Source organism: Cyprinodon variegatus, unplaced genomic scaffold, assembly GCF_000732505.1.
Source record: "Cyprinodon variegatus isolate N-32 unplaced genomic scaffold, C_variegatus-1.0 Scaffold237, whole genome shotgun sequence".
In the NCBI taxonomy this organism is placed as follows: Eukaryota; Metazoa; Chordata; class Actinopteri; order Cyprinodontiformes; family Cyprinodontidae; genus Cyprinodon; species Cyprinodon variegatus.
In genome coordinates, this window is record NW_015150690.1 from 888,978 (window position 1) to 907,107 (window position 18,130).

The 18,130-nt window shown below is 39.9% G+C and overlaps 1 protein-coding gene across 1 annotated transcript in view; it reads left to right on the forward strand.

Moving 5' to 3' along the window:
* ptprr (protein tyrosine phosphatase, receptor type R) overlaps window positions 1-18,130 on the forward strand; it is a 51,823-nt gene that overhangs the window by 21,190 nt on the left and 12,503 nt on the right. The window contains exons 6-11 of the mRNA XM_015381584.1: window positions 4,058-4,180; window positions 4,260-4,381; window positions 6,057-6,191; window positions 11,776-11,965; window positions 13,734-13,818; window positions 15,048-15,127. Coding sequence (XP_015237070.1) covers window positions 4,058-4,180; window positions 4,260-4,381; window positions 6,057-6,191; window positions 11,776-11,965; window positions 13,734-13,818; window positions 15,048-15,127 — 735 coding nt within the window. The remainder of the gene's footprint in view (window positions 1-4,057; window positions 4,181-4,259; window positions 4,382-6,056; window positions 6,192-11,775; window positions 11,966-13,733; window positions 13,819-15,047; window positions 15,128-18,130) is intronic.

Here is an 18,130-nt window from a genome sequence, read left to right on the forward strand (position 1 = left end):
TATAAGGGAAAGAATCCGACTTTTACTCAGAAAACTCATCAGTCTCTAACTATAGGTCGTTAAATATCAACAAAAGTCCTTTTTGATGATCTCTAAATTGAATAAGGTTTCTGAATAAAGACTGACACTCAGATTTATTATTCTAACTATTTAGTGGTCCTATGTTAGTCTATTTTACATGGAAATGAGTGTTTGATTAATGAAAGTCTTAATCATCCTGGAAGCAAAATGGACCCAGACAAAAGTCATAGGTCAGAAGGATACAGGAACTGTGGTCCAGTTTGGTACCTGCAGGATGTCTATGAGAACCGATCCCACATGTTTTCCGACTACCTAAAGAAGAACTGGATCCGTTTCTTTAAAAGCTGTGACCTGAAGAATCTGCCCCACCTCCCAGCAGCCGGTTCTGTCCGGATGAAATGGACCAGATTGATGATCTGAGTTACAGCTTTCTGCATCCCAATGAGATTAGGCCACAAAACGATTTATAAATTTAAATCAGAGTCATAGCTGATAACTATGACAATAATAAGGAATAAAATAATAATAGAAATCTTAAAATGTCTGTTTATCCAACATATTAAAATAGGTATTTGGTAAGAAGTTGAAAAAAAAAAAAAAGAATAATTCGATTAAAAAAAATCCCAATCAGATTGTCTTTCTCATCAAAACAATACACCTCAATAAAATACATTCAGTCTTTGTAGCTTCAGAGATCAATTTATAATAAAATCACAATAAATTCTCCATGCATTTACAGTTTTGCCCACATGAGGGCGCTGCTGCTCTCTGAGAAACCTCAGAAACTGAGGTTTGGGCTCCTTCCTCTAAAACCCTCAAGACTTCAGATGAACCAATGAAATTTAATGGTATAAGTTAAAAAAATGTTATGCTTTGATGTATAAGCATTTAATGAAATATCTGTGAAAAGGAGAAAAGATTATGTTGAATTTATGCTTTTCTGTGTTTGATGAATTTACAATAACTTTTTTTTCCCTGGAGGATTTAAGTTTTTTGAAAAAAAAAATCAAACTGAAGCCAAACATTAAACTTAGTTTTACCCAAAGAGTGACAATAAAGGAGGATTATTTATTCTCATGTTCTTAAAGGGAAACTTAGCCTTGATAGACTTTTTAAAATTATTTTATATTCAGCTTTACTTTAGTTGAATTTAGAGGAAGTAAGACTTTGATTAAAAGAACTTTTTGTTTGTATGTTTTCAATATTCTGTTTTATCTAATAAGCTTTTCTTTGTTTGATTTGGCCGAAAAAATATTAAATGGTAAATTTATAATTAAATATTACATTATTTGATTTATAATTGATTATTAATGTCTCAACATGGAGGAAGTTTTAAGGTTTCAAAAATCTTTTATATTTTTTTTATCTCTGTACACATTTTTTAAAAAGAGCATTTTGTTTTTTATTATTTTAAAATGGTTTCGTAAAAAGCAGGACTTATTTTTCTAACACCTAAAGCTTTTGATGCGCTGATTCCATAGAAGAAAGAACCTTTGATAAGTTGTGTGAAGATCAATCAGCCACCGATCAAAATAGGCCGATTATCATGAAATTGTTTCTGATTGCTGTTCGATTTCTTTTTAATCTTGTGCATCTCTAATGCTGCGTTCAGACTGCAAGCAGCAAGAGCAGCAAAAACGTGCATGCTGCTTCATTTTTGATTATTGTACAAGTTTAGTTCTGATGCGTGGCTGAAGCATTTTTGCTGCGTGGTGGAAAAACTGGGTCTGATGCGCGTTGGGCGGAGCTACCCTATCCTCTCTCATGTAACAATGGCAGCTATATTTGCTGTGATCAGCAAGTAAAAACTAGTTTCAATGTTTTGAAGTAAGAAAGTCCACATGAAAACCTCATCTATGCAGTCAGTTCATCCAGATTACCATCCTGCCTTCAAATATTTCTCTGTGTGAGCCGCTCAGACCCCCACATACCGGCGGTGCGCTGTCACTAGGAATCCCATTCAACAACAGCCGGTCGCCTCTTCCAGGTTTGCCTCGGTGGCTGGAAGGCGTTTTTCATGTATGTAATCCAAACTGCAGGCACCAGGATAATAAAAGTGAAAAAAATTTTTTCCAGCAGATTTTTGCATTTTAAGTTAATTTAGGCGTTAATAAACTGTTTCAGTGGAGTGATCACAGTGATCTGTATCATCAGTAATGTGTCCATCTCCCTGTCAGCTCCCGGATCAGCTTCTCTGATTGGTTGATGTGGCGCATCGAGCAGCAAAAGTTCAATTTTTCCAACTCCAGCAGAATGCGTTTGCAGCGGGATGTTTTACTTCGCCTTAATTCGCGTCAACCTTTTGACTTTGCATGTAAGCTAGCTGCTCCTGCTGCCTCTGCTGCTTGCAGTCTGAGCGTAGCATTACTGGGCAGCGTGCAGAGGCGCCGTGTGCAGCTGATCTTAGAGATGCACAGCTCTGATACTCTGATTGGATATCTGCTCCGATATTGACCAGTTAGCTGGACTGGATATTGGATGAATGATTCCAATCCAGTTTTCCCATCCCAATGATATCATAAACGGCTTTACAGTTAGTGATGTAGGGACTTCCTTTTTATGATGATTATGTCATCGCGTAGAGCAGCTAGTGATGATTTATATCTGTGCTAATTTTTAAATGTTTGTCAGGTATGGTTCCTTTACTCACATGGCAAGGAATACGGTTAATTTATTCAACGGTAGAATCTGATCGGTATCGGATGTCAGCCGATGTATATCGGTACTGGATTGGATCTGAAAAAATAGATCAGTGCATCGGATATCATTCTTTTTGCACTCTGAGAGTGATGTGATGTTTGCATCTTTTTAAAGGAAAAAAAAATCAGATATTAAGCATGGAAAAATTAATCAACAAAATTAATAAAATATAACATTTAGAAACGAGCACTTGATGGAATATGATGACATATAAAGGCTCACTGCAGAGAGAAAAAAGAAAAACAGATCAGGCAGCAGGTAAAGCTAATGAGCGACACTCGCCCAGATTACCATGATGGCCAGAAAAAAGAAATGAAAGAAATAATTGAATTGTTTGGGTAGATGAATAACTGCTCTTTTGGAATTTATATATCAAAACTTTTGAGGTCATTTATCTGTTAAAAAAGCTCCTCCTCTTCTTCCCTGTGTTCTGCAGTATTACTCCACTCTGTCAGAACCAAGCGATCAGAGGCAGGAAGAGCGTCTTAGTAACTTATATTTTTTTGTTTAATTGGAGCCTGTATTTAACTTAAAGTTTTTTCCTTGACTTTATTTAAAACGGGCAACGTTTTGGTCTTTATTTAACTCTATTAATCATTGTTTCACTCTTCTCAATTTATTAAATGCTAGAAATGTATCGATCCATTTATTTTTCCAATCCGATACCGATCGGCCGTATCGGCCGATATCCGGTTCAACTATTGAATAAATAAACCATAAATCCTGGATTTAGCTCTGACATAAAAAAATAATACATCTACTCAGATATTAATGTTCTTTATATTATTTACTAACAAATAAACAGCAAAAAGAAATAACCGTTCCATGTGAAGTGCTTTGGATTGGATATCACGTTTAGACATTGGATCCAGGTATCGGATCGGTACGTCTCTACTAAATGTTGTTTTGCTATCAGAAGGATTTTCATTCGTCCTTTTTACTAAATACTTGCTGTGAGTTTTTAGTGTTGCGCCAATACTTTTTTGTTAGGCCCCGATACCCGGCTGTGCAGTATCAGCCGATACCATCTGTTATGGCTTTGTCAAGCTGCTGCCTACCTTTGTGAAGCAGGAGAAAGACTAATAATTTTTATTGCCTACCAGGAATGGGTGACAATAGTTGAATAAACTTTTGGATTTCAAAATGGTATCTATGTCCTATTTGTTGGTACTCGCTGATACCGATGCCACCATTTTTGTGCAATATCGGGGTCCCTATCGATACTGGTATCGGTGCAACACTAGATTTTAAGTAGTTTTGTTTAAATCGGGTGATTTTATTAATTTAATTTTGCCAGATCACAGATCCAGTCGTTTTCGTTCTCTTTTTCCTTTAGGTTTTGTATCGAATGAAGCAGAAGGTTCCGGTCACTGAGAAGCACCTTAAAGCTCCGCCCCCAGACCACCACGTGAGCCTGAGGATCCCCCCTGAGCCCGCCAAGAGGTCAAAGGGCACCAAGGTGAGAGACCACTAAGCGTTTGGTTCCCTCGCTGCTGGATCGTGTTTCCAGAACTTTGACCTCTGATCTCTTCCTCCAGGCTGCGACGTCAGAAAGCATGGTCCAATCTGAGCTCCCGCCAGCTGTAGCCACGCCCACTCACCAGCAGCAGCCAGTGGTCGCCTGCCGCCGCCTCGCTCCTCCTGTCACCCCTCTGCCGAGGTGAAATGACAGAGAAACTTCAAAGTGAAACGTTTTTTATAACATGGGATTTTTCCTTATTTTTTAAAGAAACAGAGATAATCAACAAGCTCTTTCCTGCTCCTTAAGCCCCAATCATCACTCTTCCTCCACCATGTTTATTAGTTAGTTTCTGCTGCCTTATGCTGGTGAAGATTCTCATTCATTGAGGTCATACTCATTCCATCCAGGAAGCTTTTTCAATTCAAAAGACATTTAGAATTGCAAAAGCTTCCTGGATGAGAAGCAAAACGTCTTAAAACTTGGAAACAAAGTAGATTGTTTTTTAACTTTTTTGGAATTTCTGCTGCCTTGTTTCTCTTTTTTTATTTCTATCTCCCAGAAACAATGGCAATCTTTATTTAATTACCAAACTCAGTATGTCATCATGGGCAAATGCGGCGTGCTCACAGGACGCGGCGTACCACAGGGTGGTTGAGGTCATCCTTGTTGTTAAACGGGGAGCTCTGAGGCCGCCCCTTTTACATAATCCTGAATACGAGCCCAGTGGGATCAGCCAGAGGTTCCCTTCGTGTCTAAAACATTCGCCTCTCCTTCCCCAAACAGGCCCAACTTCAGTTCACCTCACATGTAGACCAGTATTATCCAATTTAGATGACGCTGAGCTCCAATGATCAATCAGAGACTTTAACACACAGTTATTCCCGAAGCTTCTCTGGTTTTACGTCAAACATGGATGAAACCTGTGAGGCAGAAGAAAATGATCCATCCTTTAGGTTGGAGACATTAGTTTGCTGTGCAGCTGAACTCTGCCCCTTTACTCTGACACCCCTGAATAAAACTCAGTCTGTATCAAACTGATCCGACTCTAAAAGCAGCCGTTCTGTTTCTGAGCTTAGAAGTTTTCTTTCATTGGAGAAGAAGCAGCATCATGAAGGCCAAGAGGAAGAGTCCATTAAGAGGTTCTAGTTCAAATTAATCAGACCTACTAACACACTGACCTTTACCTAAACTTCTAGACTAAGTATCGGCTAAGAAGGTAGCTCTGGAGGAGCTGCAGAGATCCATAACTCAGCTGGAAGAATCTGCTGACAATCATCCTGATCTAAAATAACAACTGATCTGTTTGATCAGACAAGCTTTTTTCTTCTAATAAAATATTAATTCAGGTTTTATTGAAGAAAACCTTATAATGAAAATAGATTTCCTATCTCACTGCCTTTCTCAACCTCTTAGTTTAAGTGCTCTGTTTAAAAAAGCATTCCCCTCATGATGTCATAAGGGGGAAGAAGCTGTCCAGAGTGGCCCATTGGTCAAGCTAAAGCCTTCGTCTAATGTATTATTCCACGCTCCCAGGCTGTCTTTACGAACTCTGACTGGTTGTCATGGTTGCTGGTTGTGGGGGTGTGGCCTTTGGGAGGACGGGGCGTGGGAAGCCAAAATGGCTCGTCCAGAGGAGGGCTGAATGAGAAGCTTTTTGGTGTTTTGCCCAAATGGCAAAACATGCTCTGGGGCATCATTAAGATTTTTTTTTTTTTTGTAATCTATAATTATATTAGACCTTTAAGTATTCAGTAATTTTCTTTAGTTTGCAGAACAGAAGCTGAATATGCGTTTATATGGAATATGCTGTTTTTTCATATGTCAGTAAACTCATTCACTGACTGACCGACAACATTCTGTGCTTTTCTTGTAGCCCCGCCCCCGTGCCTCTAATTAACGCTGACAGCCACTCCCACCCAAGCAGCGCTCCCCCGGTGACGCCCGCTAACGAGCTAAAGCCCTGCCCCTCCCCCTTCAGGATGAAACCTGCTGCAGGCCTGCAAGAAAGGTGAGAACACAGGAAGTGTTTACGGCTAATTAGGGAGTGGAAACCGACACGTTTATTCAGATTTAATCCTCCCCCAGATTTCTATTTATCTTCACATGTGACATAATTATTTAACAAAAAATAAGATTTCTAATCAACAGAAGTGGACAAACAAAGTAAAAATATTTCTAAATCCTATTTTCTTTAACATATTTTTCATCCTGAGGGTGAATGAAAACTTAAGGAGAAAAAAAGTGTTCTAAAGAAAAACCAAAAGGTTGATTCAAAGATCTACTATTCATAAAGAGGACATTCTCTGCAGCTTAATCTGGTTGAATTAGTTTTTTTTTCATGTTTTTCAATTAAATTAAATTCAGTTTATTTCTATAGCTCCAATTCACAACACGTCATCTCAAGGCACTTTACAGTTCACCAGATCATACAGTCAAATTGATTCAAAGTTTTCTATCGAAGGAAAACCAGTTGATTGCATCGACTCATTGACTCAAATGCAATTCCTCATTAAGCATGCTTGTAGCGACAGTGGAGAGGAAAAACTCCCTTTTTACAGGAATAAACCTCCAGCAGATCAAGGCTCAGTGTGAGCGGCCATCTGCTGAGGCTGACTGGGGTTCAAGGAGACAGAAGCAGAGATACAAAAAGCAACTGTATAAGGCGGCCCCATCCAGGAAACACAGCCAGGCAGACGAGCTCCGGGCCAACTCCCATGTCAGAGGATGAAGAGAGCACATCCAGTCGGTCACAGTCAGAGACACAGGACTACACTAAAAAACAGGCTGATCTCCAACATCTATAAACAAAGGTGTTGATGGCAGCAGCACAGCTGATATTTCTCTCCAGGATGGAGTCACATCCAAACAGTAGCAGACCAGATGAAGCTACTAAGAGAAAAAGCAGAAAGAGCAGAACGTTAGAGATTTAACACATTTTTCAGAGAATAGAGATAGAATGAATCAGAATAATGAAAAAGGGGTTCCTATGTCCTCCAGCAGTCTAAGCCTATAGCAGCATAACTATAGAGATAGTTCAGGATATGTAAAAAATGTTATTATTCATCCAGTAAAGTCAGCTTCATTTATCATGTTTGAATCTATTTAACAATTGACATTGTTAGAAATGATGCCGTAAATTAGCTGGATTTTTTCCCATAGTTTTTTTAAGGCAAACCCTGAATCATGCTGAGCGTGTTTAGAGTGCAGTGAACTCTGACCTTTGATTGTTACAGCCGCCAGGTTTGGGCTGCAGGAGTCACATAAAGATTCTTTGCTAAGCAAAACATTTTTATGGTAATTTTGATCATATTTAGTGCTTATTTTCATAAAAAAATACTGGCTTCCTCTGTTCCAGAGGTGGGTTTTTCCCTGGCTTGGTTCTCTGATAATAAGAGCGCATGAGCAGAACGCGTCATCTCCGTCTGGCTGCACATCGCGATTCACACTCCATTCCAGTAGTTGGCGGTAATGCCCCTGCGGAAGTTGCTTGCCAACCAACACAAAACAGAAGAAGAAGAACAACAACTATAAACAACAATCGAAATCTTCTCCACCCAGAATAGACGATCATTTGTCTGATCCACGTCCCAAAAGCCGACTTTCTCAAGTAAATCCACGAAAGGTTGCCATCTTCGCTTGAACCTCCGCAAACACTGAAGTACAGCAATAATAATCAAGCATAACTTTCTGAATGTGACGGGCGCCGTCATTTTGATTTGCTTGATTCCCTCCTTCTTCGTCTTCTTCTTCTTGTGTTTTATGGCGGTTGGCAAACAACTTTTGGTGCATTACCGCCACCAACTGCTTGATTTCCTCCTTTAATACTGGCAGTAATACCGCAGAGCGTCACTACCAGGCGAGGAGTCGAGGAACCGAGATAGCGTGATGTGTAAACGGTCGTCAGAACCAAGCTCGGCCTGGTTAACTGATCCGAGCTCGGACCGGTCTCGGCATGGATCGGTTTTTCAAGGGTAGTGTAAATGCGGTAAAAGATTTAGAGCTTGATTGCTGCTTTCTACCTGGATTAGCTGAAGCTGTATGCTAACTTTGAAACACTCTTCCTATGGTCCAAAAAAAAAACTATAACTAAAATTTCATTTTTATTACATTGATCTGTTCTCATTTATCCAGAGCTGGAGACATGGGATGTACAGCTGGGTGTCGTCTGCATCTCTATAGTAACTGATATTGTTCATTAAGATCTGAGTTAGTAGGAGCATGGAGATACTGAATAGGAGGGGCCCTAAGATGGAGCCTTGAGGAACACCACATGTGGATTTTTTATTTTATCCTGGTTTCTTATATAAACAGGGGCTGATCTGAAATCACAACAGCAGGAATGTTTGGGATGTTATAAAATAACATGTTTAATATTAAGAACTGTTAGAATATTGATTACTTCACATCTTAACCAGGAAACGGGCCTAAAATGTAAATCCCTGAACCTGTTTCCGTTCGCCCATAGCTCTGAGCGTCTTTCTATTCCCTGTTAATCTAACCTCTGTACCTCACCCACTGTCACTGTCTGAACTTTGTAAACATCATTCAGTCATCTTTTTCCTTCCAGTCTTTTACAAGGTTATACACATTAGGCCATGTTTTAATCCATACATATACACAATAAAAATGTTCTACTGAGCTCAAAATTTGGAAATTTAATATAAAAATATAGAGCGACAAAATGGATGTTTCAATTTAAGAACTGATGGATATCTGACTCTAAGAGGAGAAAACGGTGTGAAGAAGATAACTTGGTTAAACATCTCCTGCTAAAAGAGGAGAAGCTGCTTCAGGAACCGCAGGGCTGCGGCTCCTCTGCCTGGTTTCTGCTTCTGTCTGACTGCCGTTCATTTTTCATCGTAGCGGTTTAACAGACAGCAGAGGAAACGCAGACGTTCGCCTCTTCAGGGGTTACTGTGAGTCAGTCACGTAGCTTTGGTTTCAGGTGTTGTTTGTTCATGGGATGGTTTTTAAAGGGAGGGGTCTCCTTGGATTTATTTCCTCCATGTTGAGTCTCATTAACCCCGACGTTCCTGAGGTCTTCCTTAAACCTCAGTTTGAAGCTGAATTCAGGGACTTTTCTTCAAGCTGAGCTCAAGACTCACGTTTCTTATCTCAGGAAAACACTGGAAAATGAAGAGCGGATCTAATTAGAGCCAGAAGTCTGATTTTGTTTAGAGCAGCCATCCTTTAAATGTATTTCTATGCTCTATGATGATGTTTGTTTAAATCCTCTGAAGATTTTTATGATTTAAAATTCACTGAGCGAAGCTTTGGGCACCATCACCTCAGACATCCTTCATCAGAGGCTGATCTGGTTCACAGTGAAGCTTAGTGCAGATCCCACACATCCTGGTCGGACCGTTCAGACTTCAGGGAGGCGCTTCAGAGAAACAAACCAACCGTTTCTTCCCGCAGGCTGATGGGAACCATGAAAACCTCACAGCCAGGATAATCAGCTACTCTAAAACACTTAATATATGCATTATTTATAAAACAATTAGCCACTTGCAGATGTTTACAAACCACTATTATCTATTTTATGATGTCCTTTTTATACCTTCTATCATTTTCTACATATTCATATATTAGTTAGTTATAATTAAAGGAATGAAAAACTAAACTGTTAAAAAGTCAAATCTCTGTTTTATTTTTAGACTTTAGACAGATTTTATTTGTCACTTTGTTTAGACAAGTGTAAAACAAAAAGAAATTTAGTTTGGAAACAGCTCACTGGACAATTTCATCTTTGAAAAGATTTATTTATTATTTTTCTGCATTAAAGGTGATTCTGGCTGTTTTAGTATTTTGATCTAATAAATAAAATAGTTGCTTGAAGTTTTCCTGACTTAATGTAACGTTAACGTTCATGTTAGTGAAGATTAGAGTAATTTTTTTCAGATGTTTGTTAAGCAGAAGAGTTTTTAAAATCTGTAAAAATCTTTTTCAATAATTCTGTTTCTTTTGGTTAAAAAATTTTTGATAAAAAAAATTAAACAAAAACCTTTTTTGGGTCAATGAAGTTTTTAAATCGGTTGTTTTACTTCAAGAAATTGAAAAGGATTCTATAGAACTAGACATTCTAGAAGTTTTTAATCCGTCATCTCGGACAGCTTCAGTTTCCTCGGCTTTAATGATCTCTTCCTCTCTCATGCTATTAACAATACGAGGCGTGGCGGTTAAATCGGACGCTGGTCTTATGTAAGCCTGATTGTTTGAACATCTTGGTACGGCTGAAGGAGAACTGTTCTTGTTGATGTTGGACTCCAGCAGAGCTTTGCTTTAACGCTCCAGCTCCATAAATGGGCGCCGGTCCAATTAGGTCCGTTAAATAACATCTGATTATGCTGAAAAAAATGTTAATCTGACAGTTGGAACCATTTCTGTTTGTCTGGAGGTTTTCGGCGCCCCTCATGGTGAGACCAGCTCCTGTCAGAAGCATCAGAGGCTGGTTCCTTCTGCTGCGTCTTTAGCAGCTCTTTAAAACATGGCTGCCGTTCATTTCCTGCACTTTATGGAGGAGAAAAAAGAAAATATCTCCTCTGAGGAGCAACAGGTCCACCATTCTGAGGGTCGGAGGCCATTTTGTTGTGGTTACATGATTGAGGACGGGTGGGGGGTTGGGGGGGCGCACATCATGTTTCTTAAGGTAACAAAGGGAAGGAAGATTTGAGCCTCAGGAGTGAGAACAGGATGTTTTTCTGGGTGTCTGTCGGTGCGTGTGTTGTCCACTCTGGATGCCAGCCAATCAGCAATCAAACAAATTGGAAGCAACGGCATCCTGAAGGGGAAACGGGCCGACACGTAGCCCCTCTCTCACATTAAAGCAGCTTAACTGATCTTTACTTGACGGTGAGAGAAAATGCTGAGGATCAAACTCAGCCGGGTCATCGGTGAGGAAATAAGCCCCAACAGCAGCACATCTAAAAAGAAAACTTGGGACCCTTTACTGACGTGTCCTGCCGATCGGATCTACCGAGCCCACAAACCGTCCTGAATGAGCTGATTTACAAGAACAGATAAAATCAGAGGCGCCTCAATCTAATCATCAGATTTAAATCTTACTGATTCTTTCATCTTCCATCTGCAGAAAGCATCAGTTTCATTTAAACAACCTCCTCCCTGATCTATTGATCAATTAGGCTTCCAAACATGTTTATTCATAGATTAAATAATTTCCTTTCCTTTCTTATTTACTTTTTTGGCTGCAGACACCAGATTAAGTCGTTAACCTGGTTGGTGGAGATCCCAGGAATCTCCTGTCTTGGTGAAATTCCTAGATGAACAGTTTTAAGAGTAAAAGCAGCGATTTCTGCACAGCTTCTGCCAAACATTTCTGAGGACACAGTTATAAATACTCTGCTCATGCAGTCAGTTAACGTGGAACAAAATGGACATGATCCAAATAAAAAAAAGATGTTGTTGCTGATACTGTGCATCTTCTCCAAAATGTCGACATTTTCCTTCTAAGTTCTGAAGTGTTTGAACAAAAAAACTTAAAGATCTTAACCCTTCAATAAAAAGCAGGAAGGAAGAGAAAGTTTTTCCACTCCTGATAGAAACCTGTGTCCTCTCCCATCCTTCCTGTGCAGACGGGGCTCTAACGTGTCTCTGGTGCTGGACATGTCAGCCCTCGGCTCGGTGGAGCCCCTCAATGTCGCTGTGGTGACCCCCAGAGAGGCAGCCGCCAGAGAGTACCTGCTGTCAGCCGGACGGCCGCTGACAAGGCAGCAGCTCCGAGACGTCGTCAGCAACACGCACAAGCTGCACGTAGAGTTCGCTGTAAGTCCATTTAAAGGGTTTAGGTTCACAGTGACCACAGTACAAAACAGGGAAGATCATTTTGGATGCATTGAAGCAGCTAGTTTACTTGCAAAGTCAATAGTTGACGCGCATCAAGCTGGTAGGATTCACAGTCACAGTCATTCCAAAAAAGTTAAAAAAACAATCCACTGGACTTTGTTTTCAAGCTTGAAGATGTGTCCCTTCCCATCCAGGAAGCTTTTTCAATTCAAAATGTCAGAAATAGCGTTAAATTTAAGATTTTATTCAGCAGCTCAGCTTTTTTATTTTTAAACATGCAAATTAACCCGGATGAACGGGTCCATCCCTTGGAATGGGGGTCGTTTGGCTTCTTTTGTTAGCCTGTATTAGCCCATACCTGTCTACCGTATGTCTCTGAAAGGGGTATCAGTAAAGGGAATTGTATTCAGCCAGGCCAACAATTCCCTTTAATGACACTGTTGCAGTAGCCCAACACCGTTTTGTTGGGCTGAACAACAACTATAAAGCCTCAATATAAAGCCTCATAAAGCCTGTATAAAGCCTCAAACTCAACGCTGTTCCTGGCATTTTGAATTGAGAAAGCTTCCTGGATGGGAAGCGAAACATCTTCAACCTTGGAAATAAAGTCTAGAGGATTGTTTTTTAACTTTTTAACACGGATCAAGGCATTTCTTTTTTTTTTACAGCTTTTACAAATATGCATCATTATCCTGGGATAAACATAAAAAGAAATTACTTCAGCTTAAGCCACCTATATTCAGATAAATATTTACTTTTATCTCTTAAACTTGGGTCCAAATAAAAGTTTTAAGGCCAAAAATAAAAAAAAGTCAAGTTTTGAGGCTCTTAAGTCATGAATTATGTTTTGCAGATAAACCTGCAGTTGGCCGAGGAATATGTTCCAGGAATCAAATTTTCAGTGTTCAGTCAGCATCATGTTCTTAATCTCTACAGACATTTAGAAATCTGAAAACAGAATAAGTGAGTTGTTCAGGTTCAGGAATCTTTCCAGCATGTGGGTTCAGGTTTAGTTTAGAGCCTGGAAGCTGTTCAGGCTTCAGTTTCACCATAGAGGCCTTTTCTCAATTCACAAGAGCACGATTACAGACTCTTGTCCTCGCCAAGTATGTTCTTGAGAAGAACACAGGAAAGTGTGGGAGAACGGGAGAACACAGCATAAATATGGATCAATTGGAACAGAAGTGTACTTGTGACGTCACCACATGCTCAGCTCGTCTGGCGCCGCATTTCACCTCCTGTTACTAATAGTCTCTAGATAATAATATATTTGTAATCCCTAAAGTTATCTCTGCCATTAGGTTCAGATTGGCTGCATCCAGAATTCAGTCTGACGCTGGTTTATCTATCTCATAAAGAGAATTGATCAAACAATTAAGCAAAAGAAATCTGGAAATCCTGAAGGAGTATTGACCGAGACCAAAGATAATAAATAACTTGTAACTTCCTCTAACATTTGGACTAATTCACTAAATGCAGTAACAGATTTTTCTCACAAACTTCCCTTCGGATGCACACATTTAGCAGGAACAGCTCAAAACAAACTTGATCCAACCTTTTTTTCCTACCCGATCATATCAGCTGTTAAGTCAAAGAAATGAGGCAAAGACTGACTCATTAAAAACCTGATCTAGATCCACCTGAACCGCTCTTCTCTTCATAACCTAGTTGCTAACTTTCCGTGATGTCTGTCTAGCTGGAGGAGAACGTGTTTTATCACTAACTTCTGTCTTCCATTTCATCTCAGGAAATACCGATGAATTTTATTGATCCCAAGGAGCTGGATATTCCAAACCACGGCACTAAGAACAGATACAAGACCATCCTGCCCAGTAAGTAGTCTGTGTTGCTAGGAAGCAGCAACACTTCCAAAACAGCCATCATCCCTCGTTTCCTGTTGAACCAGGAAGATGTTTTATACATTCAATGTTAAAGGCCAACATTCCTAAGTACGGGGAATATTTCAGCATCCCTCCTCCTCATCAACACGCTGCTATTCTCTGAGCACAGTCTGTTCTCAGTTAGGGGCTTATTCTCTTTAAGACGTTGCATAACAAACAGTTTTTGTATTGTGGACTTGTGTTTTGGAAGGGAGGGGGCGGGGTTATCAAAAACAGAACTGTTCCTTCCTGCAGCCAATCAAGAGTGGGAATGTTCACCAAGAGCTGCTGTCAATCAAACGGCTTCCTTTGTTCCAGTTTCTGTTTTCTTTGCAGAGGGTTCATTGTGTTCTGCAGGAATGTGTTCGCTCTGAACTGTGAGGTGATTGAAACCTAAAACATGAGTCTAACAGCTCTGCTGATCTCAGTACAGCTGATGTTTTCATGATTTGTCATATCTGGAGTAATCCAAGCTAATCGATCCCGATCTTTATCCGCGTCAGGAGCTCAGGGTCCAAAGGAGGGATTTCCCAATCAGATGCTAATCAGTGGAGGTTAAACCTTCATTAATTATGTGAAAACATGACTCTCTCTCTCTCTGAAAGAAAGCAAACGGTTCCTCTAGTTTTGAGACGTTTTTTTATGGCGTCCCTCAGGGCTCAATTGCAGGCCCTGACCTGTTTTTGCCATAAACGCATTTTTGGGATCCAAATTTTAACAGATTTCCCAGTAGTTTTTTTTTTCTTTACATCTTCAAACCTATAAGGATGAAAACTAAGTGTTCCCTGCAGCTTTGCAACAGCAAGTGATCAAGTTTTTCTGTTTAGATTCCAGGTTTCCTTATCATCTGGTCTCTGTGATGAAGAAATACATCCATTTTCCAGATCGTATCCCCTCAGATTTACCTGTTTTATCCTACAGTAGTAGCCATTCAAAATTTCCCCACTTTCCTTGATGGGTCATTGGCTGTTCCCTACAATTCCTTTTTTAATATCAATCTTTCAGGCCCTGGAATTCAGTGAAAGGGTGGAGTCGGGGTAAAAAAATATGTTGGGTTCATGGGGGGGATTTTGCTGGGTGTTGCAGGGAAGTGGGCTGCCATTCTGCTGGCGTTTGAATGCTACTGTAAGCACCAAAAAGACATGAAGTTTTAAGGAAATTCTTCTCTTCTTCTGTCTTAGATCCTCATTCCAGAGTTATCTTGAAGTCAAAGATCTGTAATGACCCGCTGGGCTCCTACATCAATGCTAACTACATACGGGTGGGTAACAACATTCAGACAGCTGAATGTTCTCTTTGCTTTTAGCTGCCTTTACTGCTCGTCTCTCTGCCAGCTGTCTGCTCTCTCAGCATCCCGCTCACAGAGCTAATGGCGCTTATCGGACCGGTGCCGTCATGTTCTGGTACGGGTAGGGAGCGATGGAGCGGTGTCATTTCCTCAAACCTTCTACAGACGAGCATGATTAATTTCCTGCTTTTTTTTTTTTTCACTTCCCATTAAGAGTTTATAATTGGTTTCCCACATCTGTCTGCTTTGCTCTGACTCTCTCTGACTCTTTTTTCTAAATGATATTTTCTTTTTTTAAACCGTTAAAAAAGCTGCACTATTAAATATGTCTTACTTGGTTTAGAGATTTTAAGGGACGGCAGGAAATGGAGGAGCCAGGTTTTCTCTTTAAAGGATGTTTATCTTTAAACCAATCAACCCTGGCTTCGTAAAAATAGGTACAACATTTGATTTTATTTGGCCTGTGCAAAGTTTCAGTCATCCGGATCAAGGCAAACAGAACCTCGCTGTCTGTAGTGTGATCTGCTAGAATTGATGAAAACTCCTTTAATCAGTAGAAGAAACTTCCTCAAATTTAAGCCTGTTTTATTCTTTAATTTACAAAGAGCAAAAAAATAACTAAATAAATTATGGTGGGAATAGATTTTTTTAAATATAGATTCATCTCTCTGTAATCTTGGAAACAATCTAGATTAAAAAGGCTCATCTGAATTTGGCCACAGGCAATCATGATATGTGTGTGCTACCTAAATAATATGTAAAAGTGATGCTACGTTCACACCTAAAGCAGCAAAAACGGGCGTGCTGCTTCCTTTTTTATGCTTTCGTAGCGCGTCCCTCGCGTCAGATGCTCAGCTCGTGAGGCGCTGCTTCAGCTGCTCATACACGCAGCTCCGGCTGCACGCCTTGATGCGCATCAACCACTGACCTTGCATATAAACTAGGTGCTCCTGCTTCCTCTGCTGCTTTAGGTGTGAATGTAGCATAAGTCTTTGAACTGGTTTGTGTCATATGAAACTAGGTCTAGAAACTAATTAGGCTAAAAAAATACCATTAAAGCTACATTTTCAAAAAGTGTCCCACATTACTCACATAAACCAAAGCAATCATCAAGAAGCAATCATAATGTTGTGGTAATCATTCATGGTGTCGTGGTAAAATGAAATTTAAAATGACATAACATAGCCTTCCTAAAGCGAAGGATGGAAGTTCACAGCTGACATTGATGCAGCGTACAGTAACGCAGAGGTAGTTACCGTTAATGACAGATGTCCAGTGGTCCCCCATCAGTGCTAAACACGTCGCCTCTCACAACTTATCATCTTTATCAGCTTTCTTTGCGGCGTGCTGGTCACGTATTCTCATGATAGTTCGCCTCGCAGGTAGTTTGCAAGATGGGTCACCTGTGGCCGTCTGGAGAAGGAGCTCAAGCCTGTCATCTTCAACCAAGCTGATGGGCAAGCAGCTTGTGGCTATCCACTGAGCGAGGGGATTGGTTAGCTTGGCTGATAGAGCTGTGCTGACAGGCTTGCCTTAGTTGCACTTAAACATTGTAGTTTGAGGAACACTTCTCTTCCGCTGCGCTACATCAGTGCTTGGCTCGCCATCTTCCGCATTGGCTAAGAGATGCTTTGCGTTTCGGTGGTTCTTGAGGCTGGAAGAACTCTTGCAGGAAACTAATTCTGCATTGCACAAGACGCAAACAGCTTTAGTGTTGTTGAGGTTTCCATTGGGAAACTTCTTGAAAATACATTTACCCTAAAGCAAACCCGGCAGCTTTATAGCTGCATCCAAGTCAGCAGGTGACGTTCAACGTGGTGGCTCTACACAGGTTGGAAGACTGACTTGTTCTCGCCCGCAGATATACATCTGCGGCAAACACAAGCTTAACTTTTTTTAAGGACTGGTGTGGACACACCCCCACCAATATTGGGGATATGTCTGCACCAATAATTTCCACTTTTCCCCCCCCCTTTCGGCTCATTTACTGTAGCCAGAGGTAAAAGGGTTGGATGCAGTTATCTGTATTCAGAGCGTTTTGAGTCCGTGTTTTTTTTTTTTTCCTCTCTTGTAAAAACTTGTAAGTTTATACATGTTGGTATTATATTGCAAGAAGCTTGAGAAAAAAAGTTTAAATGTTGTGTTCTTTTATACTAGTTAAAAAAAAAGCTGGGTTTCTCCAAGGATTTAAAGGTTTAACAGATTTAAATATATCAAGGTTTAATAGAAAGTTTACAAGAAAAAAAAATGCTAGGCTATATTTAAAAGGCAGCATATCCATATTTTTCTGGATGGATGGATGGAATTGAAATTGGACTTCTAGGGATGCATGATATATTAATTTTGGCATCAGAATCGGCTGTTATTCGTTAATTTTTTTTACACATTAATGTTTTTGGGCCCTATATATATAATGCAATAAAAGGCATCTCTCTTACATCTATAATTATTATATTAGTGTATTATGATAAGAAAGCATTCAATAAATATATGTTTGAACTCATTTTTGGAAAATACAAAAACGTAATGTTCGGGTGGAGTAACTGTAGCTCCATCAGCCTCCACCCTATGAGTGTCCATCAACTTTCATCACAAAGTTACACCCTTGGCACCAGATATTCATCTGCGCTAAAATATCAAGGTGAAAATCATCACAGCTTATGTAGTATAGACCCAGCTCCCAGAGGGGTTTTCTATTCTATTATAAATAATAGGAGCAAAATTTCATATTGTTTTCACTTCAGTCAAAGAAAAAAGTACAATGCTGTAAAAATACTCCTGAAAGTAATTTTATTTTTTCCAAAGGTTACTCTGCATTTCACCCATTTTAAGCAAGTTCTAAGGAGTATAGACTCGACGTTACGTTTTTGCGGCAAAATTTCACTCTTAAAACATTATTTAAAATGATTTGGAACCACAACCCCCGTCATTTCTTTCATAATTCATGCGCTACGATCAGGTCATGTCACTGACTGG